Genomic DNA, 16,295 nt, shown 5'->3' with positions numbered 1-16,295 from the left:
TTTCCGCTCCACCTATCCTCTCCTCTATCCCTCTTCTATCCGCCTCCCACTCTCTCCCTATTTATTTCAAAACCCCCTTCCCCTCCCCCTTCTCTGATGAAGGGTCTAGGCCCGAAACGTCAGCCTCTCTGCTCCTATGATGCTGCTTGGCCTGCTGTGTTCATCCAGCCCTGCACCTTGTTGTCTCACCTGCATATTGAGTTCCTCCATTGTTCAATTGTGTCTTTCTCACGTGTTTTTCTGTCTCCCGATTTATTTTCTGCCCCACAACCTGACTAGTGCTGTAACTAATTCCCATCAGGGTCTTTTTCTCCTTTGGGGTTATTCAACTCTACCTACACAGATTTTGCATTTTTCCTCCTGCCATTTGTGCAACAAGGGTAATATTGCCTCCATAATATTCTCCAAGCCATTAGCAAAATAATGGTATTAAGCAAGCTTTTTTTTAAATGTCCTGTTGGACTAGATTAAACTTCTTTACTGCATTTAAAGCGTACATTTAGTTTATTGATGACTTGTCATGAATGGTTCAATTTTCTGAATTTGGCAACTTCTCATAAACGAAGCTACGTTAAATTAAGAGGATAAAATTCATTATACAATTCATTAAATTTGGTGTATTTGTTAATTTTATTTAATTACAAGTAATAATCGACTCTTCAAATATCAATTTCCAGTCAATATTTGAGCAAATTTTTTTTGATTACTAGTTACAAATTCAATTATATCAGAGTTGGATCATTGTGTATAACATTACAAAGCATACTGCAGAGCTTATTTACTTTCACAACAAGGTTTGCTTTCCATTCTGTAACCCGACAGTTGTACAACATTTTTAGCTCTTGAACACTGGCAGTATCACAGTGCAAAGATCAAAGTAAATAAGACAGTCCCACACTGCATTCCTTGCCCTCTGAAGCTAACTATCAAATTTACAAGCATTGCCATCATAGTGAATATTTATGTTTGGAACATGTAGACAATCTGCTATCTTTTCTCTTCCTTGGTCAATATTTTCCACTGGGAGAAAGAAAAGTACTATTCGAAATAATTTAGCTCTGAAGCGTCAGATGTCTGTAAACTTTACGCATCCTTTTACAGGGTTTCATGAGCAAAAAATTTGGGAATGCAATTTATGAATCCACATACGTAATTTAGCACCATAATTGCAAGTACAACTTTTGCAAGCTGTTAGCTACACAATAATTACTGTACAAGCAAATTGAACGCACAAATGTGAATGCTGAAATCATATTCAAGGGATACAGATAAAAACCGCTGAAAAAATTAATTTACACATTTGATGACTTAATACAAAACTAATAGGTAGGCAAAACTTCAAAATGATAACATATTCAGATAACACAATGAAAACAAAAACTCAAGCACTTGAATTGCCCTTAGAACCTAATTAATTATGCTGATATATTAATTTCTAAAATATTATTCACTTCATGGGCAGTTAAATTTTGGGCCTTTTTAGCTGGCAGCAGGTGCCATTATATCAATCATTGAAAAATTGCAAGTGTCAATCTTTTGACACTTTACAGATCACAACTGAGTTTTATCATTTAATACACATTGAGCTGCTCGTGAGATATTCTGTGCTAGTATAAAACTATAGAATGAGCATTGAATTAAAGCAATCAGCCGCATTTTATTTGCATACATTTGTAGCACTATCAGGATTGTTGACATTGTGCATGCACATTATTAGCACAGCACAACAATTCTACAACATAAATTAACAAGAGCTAAACAGAACAAAGCTCCTGCAAAGAATTATTTAAAATATTTAATGCAAAGTGGCTCTAGGGTATTATTTCAAGATTTTTGTAATATTAGCTACAAGATAATGGTTAAAATCTACTCAAGCTTGCCACTGATATTTAAGATAAAATCTAAACTTCAATTAGATTACACCCCTGTAATTACGTCTAGATAGCCATTCATTTCTATTTAATATTACAGAAATATCAAATCACAATATGCCAGAGCATTGATTGTTCTCATTATAATATAATGTATAACATTAATTATATATACTGCCAATAATAATTTCTTATACTGATCCTTATCATTCTGGAAAAATGAATTTTCAATATTTCATTCAGCAAATATGATTAATTTCATACCTACTTAATAAACAATGCAAAATATCCAAGGTGAAACTAAAGTAAGTTGATATAAAAAATCTCAGGTTTCTGTGGGAGAGACAATAAAAGACATGGTGCAATATCAAAATAAACTGATAAACCATTAATTGTCATGTGGATAATGTGCTCATTACCTTGTTCTGTGAAAATCTCAGTGATTAATCACTTCACAATTCTTTTTCAGTGCAAAATCTTAAAACTGATGCACGAAAGCTTCAGTAGTGTATACTTGTTGAATAGAAACAATTAGCTCTGGTAGGAGTAAAGTCAAAACGAAAACATTCAACTCAATACAGGTTCATAAACTCAAAACTGTCAAATATAATAGAAAAGCTGTCTTAAGGGGTGAAAGGATTAAAAAAAAAGTATAAAAATACACAGTCATCAATAAGTTTAAAAACAATTCAATTCAAATTTATCTTTGCTGTTTGGTCTAATGGAAGAGCACACCTTTTTTGCATCTGGTATTAGCTAGTAGACATGGCTATAGAATCTTCATCAGTTTTCCTGACAAAGCTGTAGCAATTCCAAGCTATAATTGAAATTCCATTAATCTGCTGTACCCAGATTCGATACAAAAAAAATCAAAACCTCATCCAGTGCTTTATCTGCTCACAATAACCTACCAGTGAACTCGCCCTGTTAGCAAGGAGCAAGTTATGATTTCACAATCAATCAGGCTTGTGGCCAGCCAAAAGGCAGATTGGTAACGGAGAGCCTGGCATTTATTTTTTAGGCTTTGTCAGTTTCTGTAGGGGAGCATAGGCCAGAGAGTCCATGCATTACCCTCCTTTGCTGTGATTTAATTGCTGCCAGCAATCAAGAGAAGAAGTGCCAGTGAAGTGTGTGTGAATTACATTAGAAGATATAACGGATGTTTCTTTCCTACAGTACCTAATAAACCATAAAGAAACCCAAACACATATGGCTTGAGGGAATAACTAGAAAATTAGGTGGTCATTTGGGAATTGAGTGAACTTTTGAACTAGAAAGACTGAGACAGAGATTGAAAGAGAAAAGCAGACTCAGAAATAAAAAGAACAAAATGGGTGTAAGTTTTTTGACCTTCACAGTACCTCAAAAATTATATCAACATATCAAAAATAATGCATTGCTCTTGAAGTTTATAATTTACAAAGCTGTAATATTTTGTCTGAATGCTAAATAATATTAAAGGGCGAAAGTACAGATCTTACATAATTTGATTTGTATAAAGCTCTTCATGTGACCTCAACCTAATTGAGCTATTAATATATGCTTCCAAATACCTGGGGGGAGGAACTAGGTGGTGTCCTTTACAAATAGAACAATTCTAGAAGCACAAATGTCTTTCATGTCTCATCCATGCAGAGAGGAAACAAACACTATGTTCTTAACAGATGCACATAGGCAAGTAACTATATTAGAAATTACAGGCAATATTCCTTAGGTACTAGCATTCTACAAATTTATACTCATCTCAGATGTTAAAGCAATGGTGTGTACAGTTATGCTTCAAGGTTTTGATCAAGGCAATACTTAAACTGCTCAATCCCAAATGAGAGAATATATACATTATATATAAGAGGGAGAGAGAGGGGGAGAATATCCAGGTGGTGAATGGAGTCCATAAAAATATCATATTGGGTAGCCCGATTTAGCATATAAATTGCTTCAATTTGAATAGACTTATGATGTAAAAAAAGTATAGTGTTGTGTATCTGGGATGAAGGCTATATATAGTTAGGAGGTGGAAATGCAAAAGAACTGCCACAGAACTTCCTCATAATTGACCCAGGCATGTTCAATCTTGGTCACAAATACAAAGCTGCAGAAATGTGATGTTTTAGCAGATCTTCAATACAGTACAAATGCATCTATTATTTTCCTTTACTAAGGATTAGAATAATCAACTAGGATCCAAAGGAAGTTTAAAGAACAGGTGCTATTTTCAATATATTTACAAGTTGACTAGAAGAGATCCTGATACTTGGAGGTAATAAATTATGTCCATATTTAGTACCAGTCACACACGGATATTTGCGATTCTCAGCACTAATACGAGATAGAAGTGCGCAATTACGAATTTATTTATGAATGATTAAAGTCAAAGACATTGCAATGGAGACAAAATATTCCAGTTATGAAATTGGAAACCGTACATTTGAAGACCAATATCTGCTTTCACCTTAAGTGGCATTGCAGGAGTCAACTGAATGTTTATTAAGGACTTGCATTATATTTGTAGCTAAGAATGGGTTAAATTCAACATAAAATATCATGTGGTTTTAAATAAGTTAAAAAATTAAGGACCAGCTACTTCTGAGTCAAAAAGCAAAGACAAAAGTAGTCTCAACATTGCTACAAAGAGATTTGCATCCAAGCTTTTTCTTTTATTTATGCCTGAACATTTCTGACTTCACTGATATTTTATACATTATAAGTACATTTTGTCTTTTCATATCCATGTTGTACATGCATTTCTTTCAAATTAGACTGCTGCAGTCACTGCACACAAAGCACCCTCTTTTACATTGACAAGACCGAATACAGACTAAACTGGTGACTGCTTTTCAGAACACCTTTTCACTGTCCATAGGAATAACCCCAAACCTCCGGTTGATTGCTATTTCAACAAATCCTCCTGCTCCCATGCTAACATTTCTATCCTAGGCCTGATACAGCATTCCAACAAAGCACAATGCAAGCTCGAAGAACGACACCTCATTTTTTGCTGAGGTATTTTACAGACTCTAGGACTCAATATTGAATCCTACAACTTCAGGGAATGACCTCTTTCCTCCATTCACTTACACACTCACAGCCTGTGTCCTATTGACTTTGCTCTCAGCACAGCAGGCACTTTCTCCTTTTCACACCCATTTCATATCTCCATCTCTCCTTCATCAGAATTAGCAACCGTCCTTCACCATCATTAGGTCCAGGCATCCTCAATGTTTATTTCACTCACTCCTCTTGAAACAGCATAAAAACCATTTTTGAAACCCTTTTGGTTCTGAAGAGCAGTCACATTGGATTTGAAACATGAACATTGTTTCTCTCCCCACAGATATTGCCAAACACATTGAGTTTCTTCAGCACTTTGTTTTTAACTTCTATATTCATGTATTGTTCTAACTAGAAAAAAGCTTTCGAAGGATAATTACACAACAGAACAAGTTGTCAAGGGGAACAGTCATAGCAGCATCACTAAAAACCTTCAATACCCACCTTTAGGTTATCTCCACATGCAAGTTGTCATCAACAGGACTACCATTTCAGAAAGTCATGCCTGGTATTGTCATTGCTACTCATGTAAATGTTGGCAAAATACAGAGATTGATGATGTCGACAACTGAAGTTGCAGCACTAACACATGCTTGAACTTACTTGCTCTACCAGCAATTTCTTTCCAGTTAGAAGTAGCTCATTATCCAGAAACATTTTAAACATACATTGCCAGTTACAACATCCTAAGTTTGTTTTAAAATACAGATTTATCTGTATTAATTTGATAATTTTCACACCAATAAATAGAACGATAGACTTACAGTAGAAAAAGATACTATTTGCTCTGTTATTCCTGGGTGAGCTCTTTGAAAAGAGCTATTCAACTCAGTTGCACATCTTAGTTTTATGCTCACAATCATGCAAAATTAGTCCCCTTCAAATGCAGATCTAATTGCCTTTTGCAAGTTATGATGGAATCTGATTCCACCACACTTTCAGGTCATACATTTCAGGGCTTATTAATCACCTTAAGAGATCTCGGATTTTACCTTTACCACTTTTGGTAATAATTTTAATCTTATGACCTTTGGTTACTGACAATTTGCAGAGGAAACATGTTCTTCCCTACCTGCTCTATCAAAAAGCCTCATCGAGTAAATATGAATACGAGGCCAGACCTCAACTGCTCCAAGGAAAATAATCTCTCTACTTAAATGAACTCTTTCATTCCCCTGCCTAAAGCATCAGCAGAGAAGACAAGGAGCTGCTTTCAGGCAAAGCACTCATGGAATGGAATCATCCTGTTGAATCTCCTCTATATTCAGTCCAAAGACTTAAAATCCTACTTAAGATTGGTATCCAGAATTGTACAATACTCCAACCGAGAACTTACTGATGATGTGTAAAGAATTGTAAATGTAAGTCCCAGGTCCCTCTGCTTTTGCATCCCTTTCAAAATCGTACCATGTGCAATACGGTGCCTTTTCACAATCTTTTTCCAAAGGTTACCACTTCACATAGCCAGATTAAATTGCATCTGCCACATGCCTGCTCATTCTACCAGTATATTTTCATTGATATCTACTATCTTTTTTACTATTTTCCATGCTGCCAAACCTCTAAATTGTATTGTCTATACATGAATCCAAATTCAATGATCCTAATATCACCTTTGGGAGACTGCATTATGTACATTTTTCCCCGTCAGAAAACATGCTTACCATTACCTCCTATCCTTCAGCAAGTTACATATTCATATTATCACTGTACACTTACCATCACATGATACTTTATTTTCCAAATAAACCTGTTACTTGATGCATTGTCAAATGCCTTTTGAAACTTCATATCTACAACCACAACACCATCTTTGTTAATTATCACTATTACTTCAGGGTACGGAAATCAGGTTAGTCAAAGATGATCAACAAATCCTTGCTGGCTGTCGTCTATTAAATCATGTTTTTCCAAGTGAGAAATAACTTTGTGCTTATAGACTCTATAGTTTTCCCACCATTGGTATTAGCCTGTTTGGCTTGTGGTTACCGAGTTTATTCCTCCTGATTTGAATAACACAAAATATCAGAGGATGAAAAGATCATAGTCTTCTATGGCCACCCTATATTTATATTAAAGATATAAAACCGCTACAAATTTAACTATTCCATCTAAAATAAACTAGCACTATATTTGAAGACAATAAACATGAGCTTGTCTAAACATAAATGGATGTTTGTAGACACAGAGTTCAGTGCAAAGCTAGATTTCTTTCTCAGTGTTTGAGATATATCCAGCTTCTTTTCAACGGTTGCGACAAAAGCCAGATACAATGCCTGCACTGAAATCAATGTCATAGATTCAACAGAGATCACAGAATGCATAATGGTACTAATTGCATTTCAGAGCAAAGCATATACAAATCTTTAATGCATAGGTTTAAATATATACTGACTCCCTAAGTAGTAAACAACATAAGTGTTACTGTGGAACAAAGAATTTAAATTCAAGATTAAATAGCTGAAATTCACTACAAAGTTACTGAGACTTAAGACAGGAAGAACGGACACACTGATTTGCAAACTATTTGCAAAATCAGTTATTTGCACCAGTCATCATGGTGTGGATTTCGACTAGGTTTAAACTTGAGCATCAGACCCCAGAACACTTAATTTTACTAGTTGCATTAGGTTAACATCTCTGCTTTAGATTTTATAGCAGAATGCTGTGCCAAAAAAATTGTTGTTCTATAGTTACGTACTTCACATGGGAACAAATAATAAACACCATGGTGTTACTTTCTATGTAAAATAACTATTACATCAAAGAATACAACAATGTAATGTACACAAGCAGAGATGAAAATTAGGCATGGATCAATTAGTGTGCAATTTTACTTAAATGCAACTCTTCAGGAAGATTTTATTAATAAATATTTGCATGTGAATCCTTACTCATTTAAAGCTTACATTGGAAAATCATGGAAAATGCAGAGATGATTTTGCAGTACACATTTGCAGCAGGTTGGTTATGGAAAAATGAATCAGTTAGGAAGAGGCCAAACCCATATGCACCTAATACTATGATGTACACAACTGAATATCATATTATAAGCCCACAGAAACTTTGATTCAACATATGCACTTTCATTCTGATTAGGGACCTATATTTCAAATGGTGGTTCATACATGACTGAAATACAAAATCACTTAATTGAGATTTTTGAGGAAGCAACTTAAAAAGATTGATGCATAGCGACAGACGTTGTTTACATAGATCCTTAGTAAAGGATTTGACAAGGTTCTGCATGGTAGACTAATTAGTAAAGTTAGATTACATGGAATTCAGAGTGAGCTTGCCAACTGGACACAAAATTAGCTTGATGGTAGGAGACAGTGGGTGGTGGTGGAGGGTTGTATTTCAGCCTGGAGGCTTGTGGCCATTGGGGATCAATACTGGGACCACTTCTGTTCGTCATTTACAAAAACATGAGAATTTAGGACGTTTGGTTAGTAAGTTTGCGGATGGCACCAAAATTGGTGGTATAGTGGACAGTGATGAAGGTTTTCTAAGATTACAGCGATCATGATCAATTGGGTCAATGGACTGAGGAGTGGCAGATGGAGTTTAATTTGGTAAAATATGAGTTGCATTTTTGTAAAACAAAGGGCAGGACATATACAATTAATGGTGAGGCATTAGGTGGTGGCGTAGTACAGAGGGACCTAGGGTTCAGGTACATAATTCTTTGAAATTTGCAACACATCTAGGCAGGGTGGTTAAGAAGGCATTTAGCATGCTTGCCTTCATTGCTCAGACCTTTGAGGATAGGAGTTGAGACATGATGTTGATGTTGTCCCAGAACGTTGGGAAGGCCTCTTCTGGAATACTGTTTACAGTTCCGGTCACCCTGCTATAGGAAGGTTATTATTAAATTGGAGTGATATTGCCAAGAATGGAGGGCTTTACTTATCGAGGTAGACTTGATAGGCTGGAACTTTTTTCATTAGAGCATAGGAAGTTGAGGGGTGACTTTACAGAGGTTTGTAAAATCATGAGGGGCATAGATAAGGTGAATAGCAGGTGTCTTTTGCCTAGGGTGAGGTTGTCAAAACAAGGGTGTATATTTTTAAAGGTGAAAGGAGAAGATTTAAAAAGAACAAGGGGCAACATTTTTACACAGAGTGGTTCATATGTGGAATAAGCTGCCACAGGAAGTGGTGGATGCAGGTAGTTACAAAATTTAAAAGACATTTGGATAAGTACATGAATAGGAAGGGTTTGGAGGGATATGAGCCACATGCAGGCATCTATAACACTAACATATTAACATCAATTTACATTTCTGATGCCATTCCTCACCATAAGCATAATCCTGCTAAATGTTTCAAGTCAGCAAGAACTACAGATTTTATAGATTGGAATTAAGATCACACAATTCCAGTTAACGATGAATTACGAGCTTTTACTTTTGAATCAAGTGTAATCTTTGCTGAAGATTTTATAATCCCCTTCAGTTGAAACATTCAGTGTCAGTTCTAGCAATTTTCAAACTATGTATAGAAATTATGGAGGCAATTTTAGTTTAGTTTAAAAATCAATTTCTGGTCAGTATTCCAATGTTGACAACAGGAAATTTCAAAATCAACAAAATTGCAACAGATATATCCAAGGTAATTCTGGGGGAGGAGTATGAGCTAAACTAACTTGCACTCAATTCTTGGCCACAAAAAAAAATGTTAATCATTGTTAGTCCTTAACTGAACTATATTTTATAAGTGAATATATTCAGCTACTTTCAAATGTGGAAGTTTATGAGATACATTAGACAAACATAGCAATGACTTGCTAAAATGCTAATATTCAACAGATTCCTGAGACACAGTTTACTTCTGTAACTCATCCCAAAAAGACTAAACCACCTCAATTTAAAATGAAGTACTGTTTCTGTTTTTGTCCTGGTTTCGTTTTCCTTAGTTTACATACTCTTTGAATAAGCAATCTTTACTGGATAAAAAAGTTCTATGGAAGAGAAACTGTAACTCCATGTTTAGTTTCATTTAAGAAATGAGAGTCAGAGGTCAGCAACTGATACAAGATAAACTGTAGGGTAGGGACAGCTTTATAATCTATGATATCTACAAGCAAAGTAAATTATCAAGTTGCAACATCATTGGTTTCTTTAACTATAAGTCCCTAGCAAGCTTTCCAGTTATACAAAACACCAGTTATATTACTGTATACAATGGGATTTCTGGATATATTGGAAAATTTTATTCCATTTAATATAATGTTTCAGTAATCTGCATGTTCTGCTTGCAAGATTTGCACACTGGTTCAGATAGAATATGCTAGTCTTAATAAGAGAGGAAAATATTTCTGGAATAATTCCATGAAAATCATAACATGCGGTAGCACAATGGCTCAGTGATTAGTACTGCTGCCTCACAGTGCCAGGGATCTGGGTTTGATTCCAGCCTTGGGCAACTGTCTGCGTGGGGTTTGCACATTATCCCTGTGTCTACGTGGATTTCCTCCAGGTGCTCCAGTTTCCTCCCACAGTCCAAGCATCTCCACGTTAGCTGGTCTGGATATGCTAAAATTGCCCATAGTATCCAGGGATCTGCAGGCTAGATGGATTAACCATGGGAAATGCAGGGCTACAGGGGTAGGGTAGGGAGGGTGGGATGCTCTTCAGAGGGTGGGTATGGACTTGATGGGCCAAATGGTCTGCTTCCATACTGTAGGGATTCTATGATTGGCTCTATGATTCTATGATAACATAACTCTCAACAAAATGTGGTCTGCAATGTAGCCTTGCATTTTAATTGAACTGCATTAGTAAATTTTGGTAATGTGAAGGATCTGCTGTCTTAATCATTTGATTAATCCCTATTGCATACAATGGCTGGTTATTTGAAGAAAGATATTGTCAATGATTTAATATATGTTGTAAATTCATAGTCAGAGTTTTGTCAATTAGGATATATAACACTTCTGAAACTAATTTTTGCAATTGCTCAGTGTACTAGAAAAAAAATTATGCACTAAAAGTTAAAACTTCCTTTTACTTTTCAGCAACTGATACTGTCTATAAGCTTGACAAGTACATTTTAACCTGAGGTTCATATTAAAACCACGTCTCTACATTTTTGTGATGCAGCTATTCTTCTCAGTTGTATACACATTGAATACCACTAGGGAGAGCTCTTCAATTCCACATAGCTGCCTTCTAATAGGGACCCAATTCCATATCACTTTAAAATTGCAGCTTATCTGGTTTTCTCAAGAATTTCTTCAAACTGGAGTCCCAGATTCCATAGACTCTAAATAAAAACTGTAAATTGCAGACTGTACATAGATCTGTAATAACACATACCATCACCTGCAGATTCTTCATGATTATCATAACGTTCAGATGCTAGGGAAATACTATCTTCCAAAGGTTCTTCACAGCTGTCAGAATCATCCGATCCTCCTACAAAATAATTAAAAATTTAAGCACAGTTAACGTTCTGTGTTAATATGCACAGGAGAATTGTTCATTAAATATTTAATAAAATTCAATTTAGCGTATCATTAAAATTCATTGATATAGCAGGTTTATTTCATGAGGGCAAATAAGGAGTTAAGAGCAATTTTCGTAACACACTCTCACTAGGCAGCAAATAGCAATCCTTTATGCTGTATTTGTTCTTGAAATATGATGGGCTGCATTTGTTGCCCAGTAGCTACTAATTCCAACTGCAAAATCTAAAGAGTAAAAAGAAACAGAATAGAATTTCACTGTCGTTGCCTAGCCTAAATGGAAGGCTACCAAACTTGTTTTGAGGCTGTTTTGTAACTGTCCTATTACCTTACGAACAGACCAGAACAATTTAGAAAGGCATTTGCCACTGTGTCCAAATCGCCTGACTGTTCCAGTTTGGAGGCCTACGTTAGTACGCAAATTAGGGTCCTTGACATAAATAGAACTGAGGTCAGACATTTTAGGTCAGAACGTGTGCCATGCAGATTCCATGGATGACAAAGCTGAGAAGCTACTAAAGACAAGTGTTCAATTATTATTTCTGCCTCTTCAACTTTGCAGTTGTGACCCCTGTCTCTACAACACTCGCCTTTCTGACAAAGTTTAGCACCTTACTACTTGCCTGCCAAATTTAACTGAGGGCAGGACCATAGAATTGTCAGACCCGCTGAACCGAGCTGGCCAGCAGATTATGCCAAACCTCAGGTAAGATCCAAAATCAAACCCCCACACCCACCTCACCCCAAAACTAAGTCAACATAGTTTACAGTGAAAAGGGAATTTTGGAAATATTCACGATCAAAGAAAACTTCTCCAAACATTTTGCAGAGCCTATCTTCAAAACTGACACTAATGGAGTTTTCAGACAAGGAGGTAATTTCCACCACTTGGGAGCTCAGTGAAATATTAAATATATTTTTGTCAGCGAGAAAATTAAAAGGACACGTTGTGGTGGCACAGTGCTTGCACTGCTGCCTCACAGTGCCAAGGGCCTGGAATCAATTCCATGCTCTTTGGATGGTCGGTGTAGACTTGATGGACCAAATGGCCTCTTTCCACACTGTAGGGTTTCAACGATTGTATATGATCCACTTGCATAAAACCTTTGCAGGCATGCAGGTTAATTTAAATTGAATGCAAAAGCAGAGGACACAAGTACAATCTTACAGAAAATCATTTTCCCTACATAATGGTGAATGTGGAAAAGGATCTGATTAAAAGCAGTTAATGTTACATTGCCATTACAGAATAAATAAGCCTGAATCTAAAGTTAGGGACTTGCCAGAGATGGAAGGAAGTCTAACACATTTGATTCCAGAGCCAGTTTAAGAAAGATACGAAGTTAATAATGGTGCTTCATACTAAGACAAAACTGGGATGTACATTTACATAAATACACCTTTACATTGCTATTTATTTTCTGGGTTACTTTGGAAATATCATGAAAAAGTATCACCTTCCTTGTCGTGTTTTTTCCCCAACTATTCTCCACCTCAGGAGATTAAATAAAGTTGGTACAGTTTAGGGAAAAGCAAATCTGTATTTGTAAGTAAAACATCAAAAATTACTGCAACACCAGGACCCAACAGCAGCAAATGTTATGTTTGAAACAAGTTCAAAACTTAACAAAAGCATAGCTATATGCATTACATGATTTCAGAGAGATTTATAGCACAGGAGAAGGTTCTCAGCCTATTGCTTCTATGCCAGTCAAAAACAACCACATATCTATTCTAATCCCATTTTCCAGCACATGGTCTACAGGCTTGTATGCCTTGGCATTGCAAGTGCATGTCTAAATACTTCTTAAATGTTATAAGAGTTTCTGCCTTTGCCTTACAGACAGTGAGTTCCAGATTCCAACCACCCTCTGGGTGAAAGATTCTTCTCATATCTCCTCTAAATCTTCTGCATCTTGGTTTAAACCTATGTCCACTGTTCACTGATCCTTCCATCAAGGGGAAAGCCTCTTCCTGTTTACCCTATCTAAACCCCTCAATTGTAAACATCTCAATCATGTCCTTCTAAATCGTCCCTGCTGTATGGCAAACAACCTCAGACTGTTCAACCTGTCTTCAATAGCTGACACTCTCCAGCATCCTATTGACACAAACAGTATTTTACAAGTATACTGAAGTTTTAACTCACCCACAAGGGGATGACCATTTCTATCCTGCACGGACGCAAGGAGGACAATGTTATAACAGTGATGTGATTGCATGGCTATCAATAACTTGTGGACAGGGCACAGTGCTGCCACCAAGCCTTCTTACTATGCTAGCCTAGGGATTTAGTAAACATCTGGTGGAGGATGATCCATGAATAACTCTCAGTCAAATAAGCTCTCATCTTCGATAGTAAGATGCAGTTTATTATATCTAAGTAACTATACATGGGTTACATTAACTCTTGGGTATAGTAACTACTACTAGGCAAGACATGCGCCACCAATAGAAAACCATGCCAGATTCCAAGTGACATCCGCCCAAACTGCCTCCAATTGCCAGGCAGTAGATGTTGCCTGTATGGACTTTAGCAAAGCCGTTGACAAGGTCCCTTATAACAGGCCAACACAAAAGGATAAATCACACGGAATTGCGGCAAGCTGGTAAGATGGATACAGAACTGGCTCTGTCATAGAAGACAAGAGTAGCAGTGGAAGGGCGTTTTCCTGATTGGAGATGTGTGACCAGTGATACTCTGCAGGGATCAGTGCTGGGGCCCCTGTTTATATATACATATATAAAAATGATCGAGGAGAAGGGAGGTGGCCTGATTAGTAAGTTTGCAGACAACACAAAGATTGGGGAGCTGTGGATAGAGAGGAAGATTGCCAGAGGATACAACAGGATCTAGACTGGCAGTAGACTCAGACAGAGAAATGGGAGATAGTGTTTAATCTGGGCAAATGCAAGGTGATGCATTTTGGAAAATCTAATGCAGGTGGGAAGTACACAGTGAATGGCAGAACCCTTTGTAGCATCAATACACAGACGGTCGAGGTTTAAGGTTCCACAATTCCCTGAGAGTGGCAACATATGTAATAAGGTGGTCAAGTAGTCATACAGCATGCTTACCTTCCTCGGTTGGGGCATAGAGTATTAAAAATTGCAAGTCATGTTGTGATTGTATAGAACTTTAGTTAGGCCACATTTGGAATATAGTGTACGTTTCTGGTTGTCACACTACAAGAGGGATGCGGAGGCTTTGGAGAGGATACAGAAACAGTTTACCAAGATGTTGCCTGGTTTGGAGGGTATCAGCTATGAGGAGCAATGGAAAAACTTAGACGGTTTTCATTTGAATGTTGAAGAATGAGGGGTGACCTGACTGAAGTTTACAAAATTATGACAGGCACAAATAGAATCAATAGTCACATTCTTTTTCCTCCAGGGTAGAAATATCAATTACTAGGGGGCGTAGGTTTAAGGCAAAAGGGGGTAAGTTTAAAGGAGACGTGAAAAGCAAGTTTTTTTTCCCCCCCACAGAGGGTGGTAAGTGCCTAGAATGCATTGCTAGAGGTGGTGGTAGAGACGGATACAATAGCAACTTTTAAGAGGCGCCTTGACAGATATAGTAATAGGCAGGGAGAGAGGTACAGACCATGTAGAGGCAAAAGGCTTTTTAGTTTAGAAAGGCATCATGTGTTGGCGCAGTCTTGGTGGGCACAAGGGTCTGTTCCTGTGTTGTAATGTTCTTTGCATTCTTTGCCCAAAATGCCCAATGCTCCACATTGTGGCTGCCTTACGGATCAGAGTGGGCAGACAAACAGCTTAGCTCAGATTAACCCTTTCATTTCCATTACTTTATACATCTACCCCCACTGGTTCTTCTTATTAACCAATTAAACAGAGGTATAAAGAATAATATTATGTTCATCACTACTCCTTCTCCCCTCAAGTCTCAGACGTCAAAGCAGTTTGAAGGCTTCACAATTCTTCCGTAACACACTTGCTTCAAATTTAGAAGAACAGGCTTGAGGACTGCTGGCTTGATGTTGATCATTAGCTCGAGTAGTCTATGAACCAATACCATTCATTTCTCACTGTGTTTGCCTCAGTAAAGCATTAATGGACAATGGCTGTACAGCGATGCAAAAATCCTTAAGGCTCTACCTTAAAACACCCTCTGCTGTATGGGCAATTTACTATTGTTGCAGGTCTGCCCACCCTTGGGCAACCATATATTCCTGTAGAGGTCCCTTATCCACACCTGTTGTCCTTGGTTCAACTATTGCACAGCTAGTGAATAGCCTGGCGATGTTGATAAGTTTTGCGCTTTGTTGAAAAGAATTTTTATAATCCTTTGGACTTAATGGTGGAATTAACCGTTTTGGTAAAATGGAGTATTCAGTTTTCTCCCCATCAATAATTCTGATAATGATAAGCCATAAGGGCCAGTAATTTAATGAGCTGTAAAAGATATCTTAATTTTTCCAAAAGAGATTTGACTATCTTCAAACCATACCTAACTTCCCCATTTGATGGGAAGCCTCTGCTTCCAAATTGATCTGGGATAGCTTTTACCAAAGTTAGCTCTCCCTTGTAACTTTAAATGATCTGAACAAATATTCTTGACAACAATTTTTTCTCTTATGAATTCTAATTGCAAGACATCGTATTCATAGATGTCAAGTAAACTTTAGAGATCATTAACAAAATTATTGACATCTCTCCTTGAAGTTGAATTGTTCTGTTAAATCTTGCCCATTCAAGACTTCTATTTGTTCTTAAATTAGAGTAATTGTTGAAAGATTTTATCATATCATCAAAAGTCTCTCCATCTTCTTTTATTTTTTGGTTATTTACAACATCAGCTGCAGGACCTACTAAATGTAGCAGTGCCATTAACTTGTTCTGTTTCTGATTTGATATACAATTTTGCAACAATTCTGTATCTCATGC

The 16,295-nt window shown here is 36.8% G+C and overlaps 1 protein-coding gene across 3 annotated transcripts in view; it reads right to left on the bottom strand.

Moving 5' to 3' along the window:
• Positions 1-16,295, bottom strand: part of skap2 (src kinase associated phosphoprotein 2) — a 259,416-nt gene that overhangs the window by 217,682 nt on the left and 25,439 nt on the right. For all 3 annotated transcript variants that reach the window (XM_048613889.1, XM_048613882.1, XM_048613874.1), the window contains exon 4: positions 11,242-11,340. In XM_048613889.1, coding sequence (XP_048469846.1) covers positions 11,242-11,340 — 99 coding nt within the window. The remainder of the gene's footprint in view (positions 1-11,241; positions 11,341-16,295) is intronic.

Source organism: Rhincodon typus, chromosome 2 (genome assembly GCF_021869965.1).
Source record: "Rhincodon typus isolate 14 chromosome 2, sRhiTyp1.1, whole genome shotgun sequence".
In the NCBI taxonomy this organism is placed as follows: Eukaryota; Metazoa; Chordata; class Chondrichthyes; order Orectolobiformes; family Rhincodontidae; genus Rhincodon; species Rhincodon typus.
The sequence above is the reverse complement of the archived record's forward strand: the minus strand, read 5'-3'. Positions and strand labels throughout refer to the sequence as shown.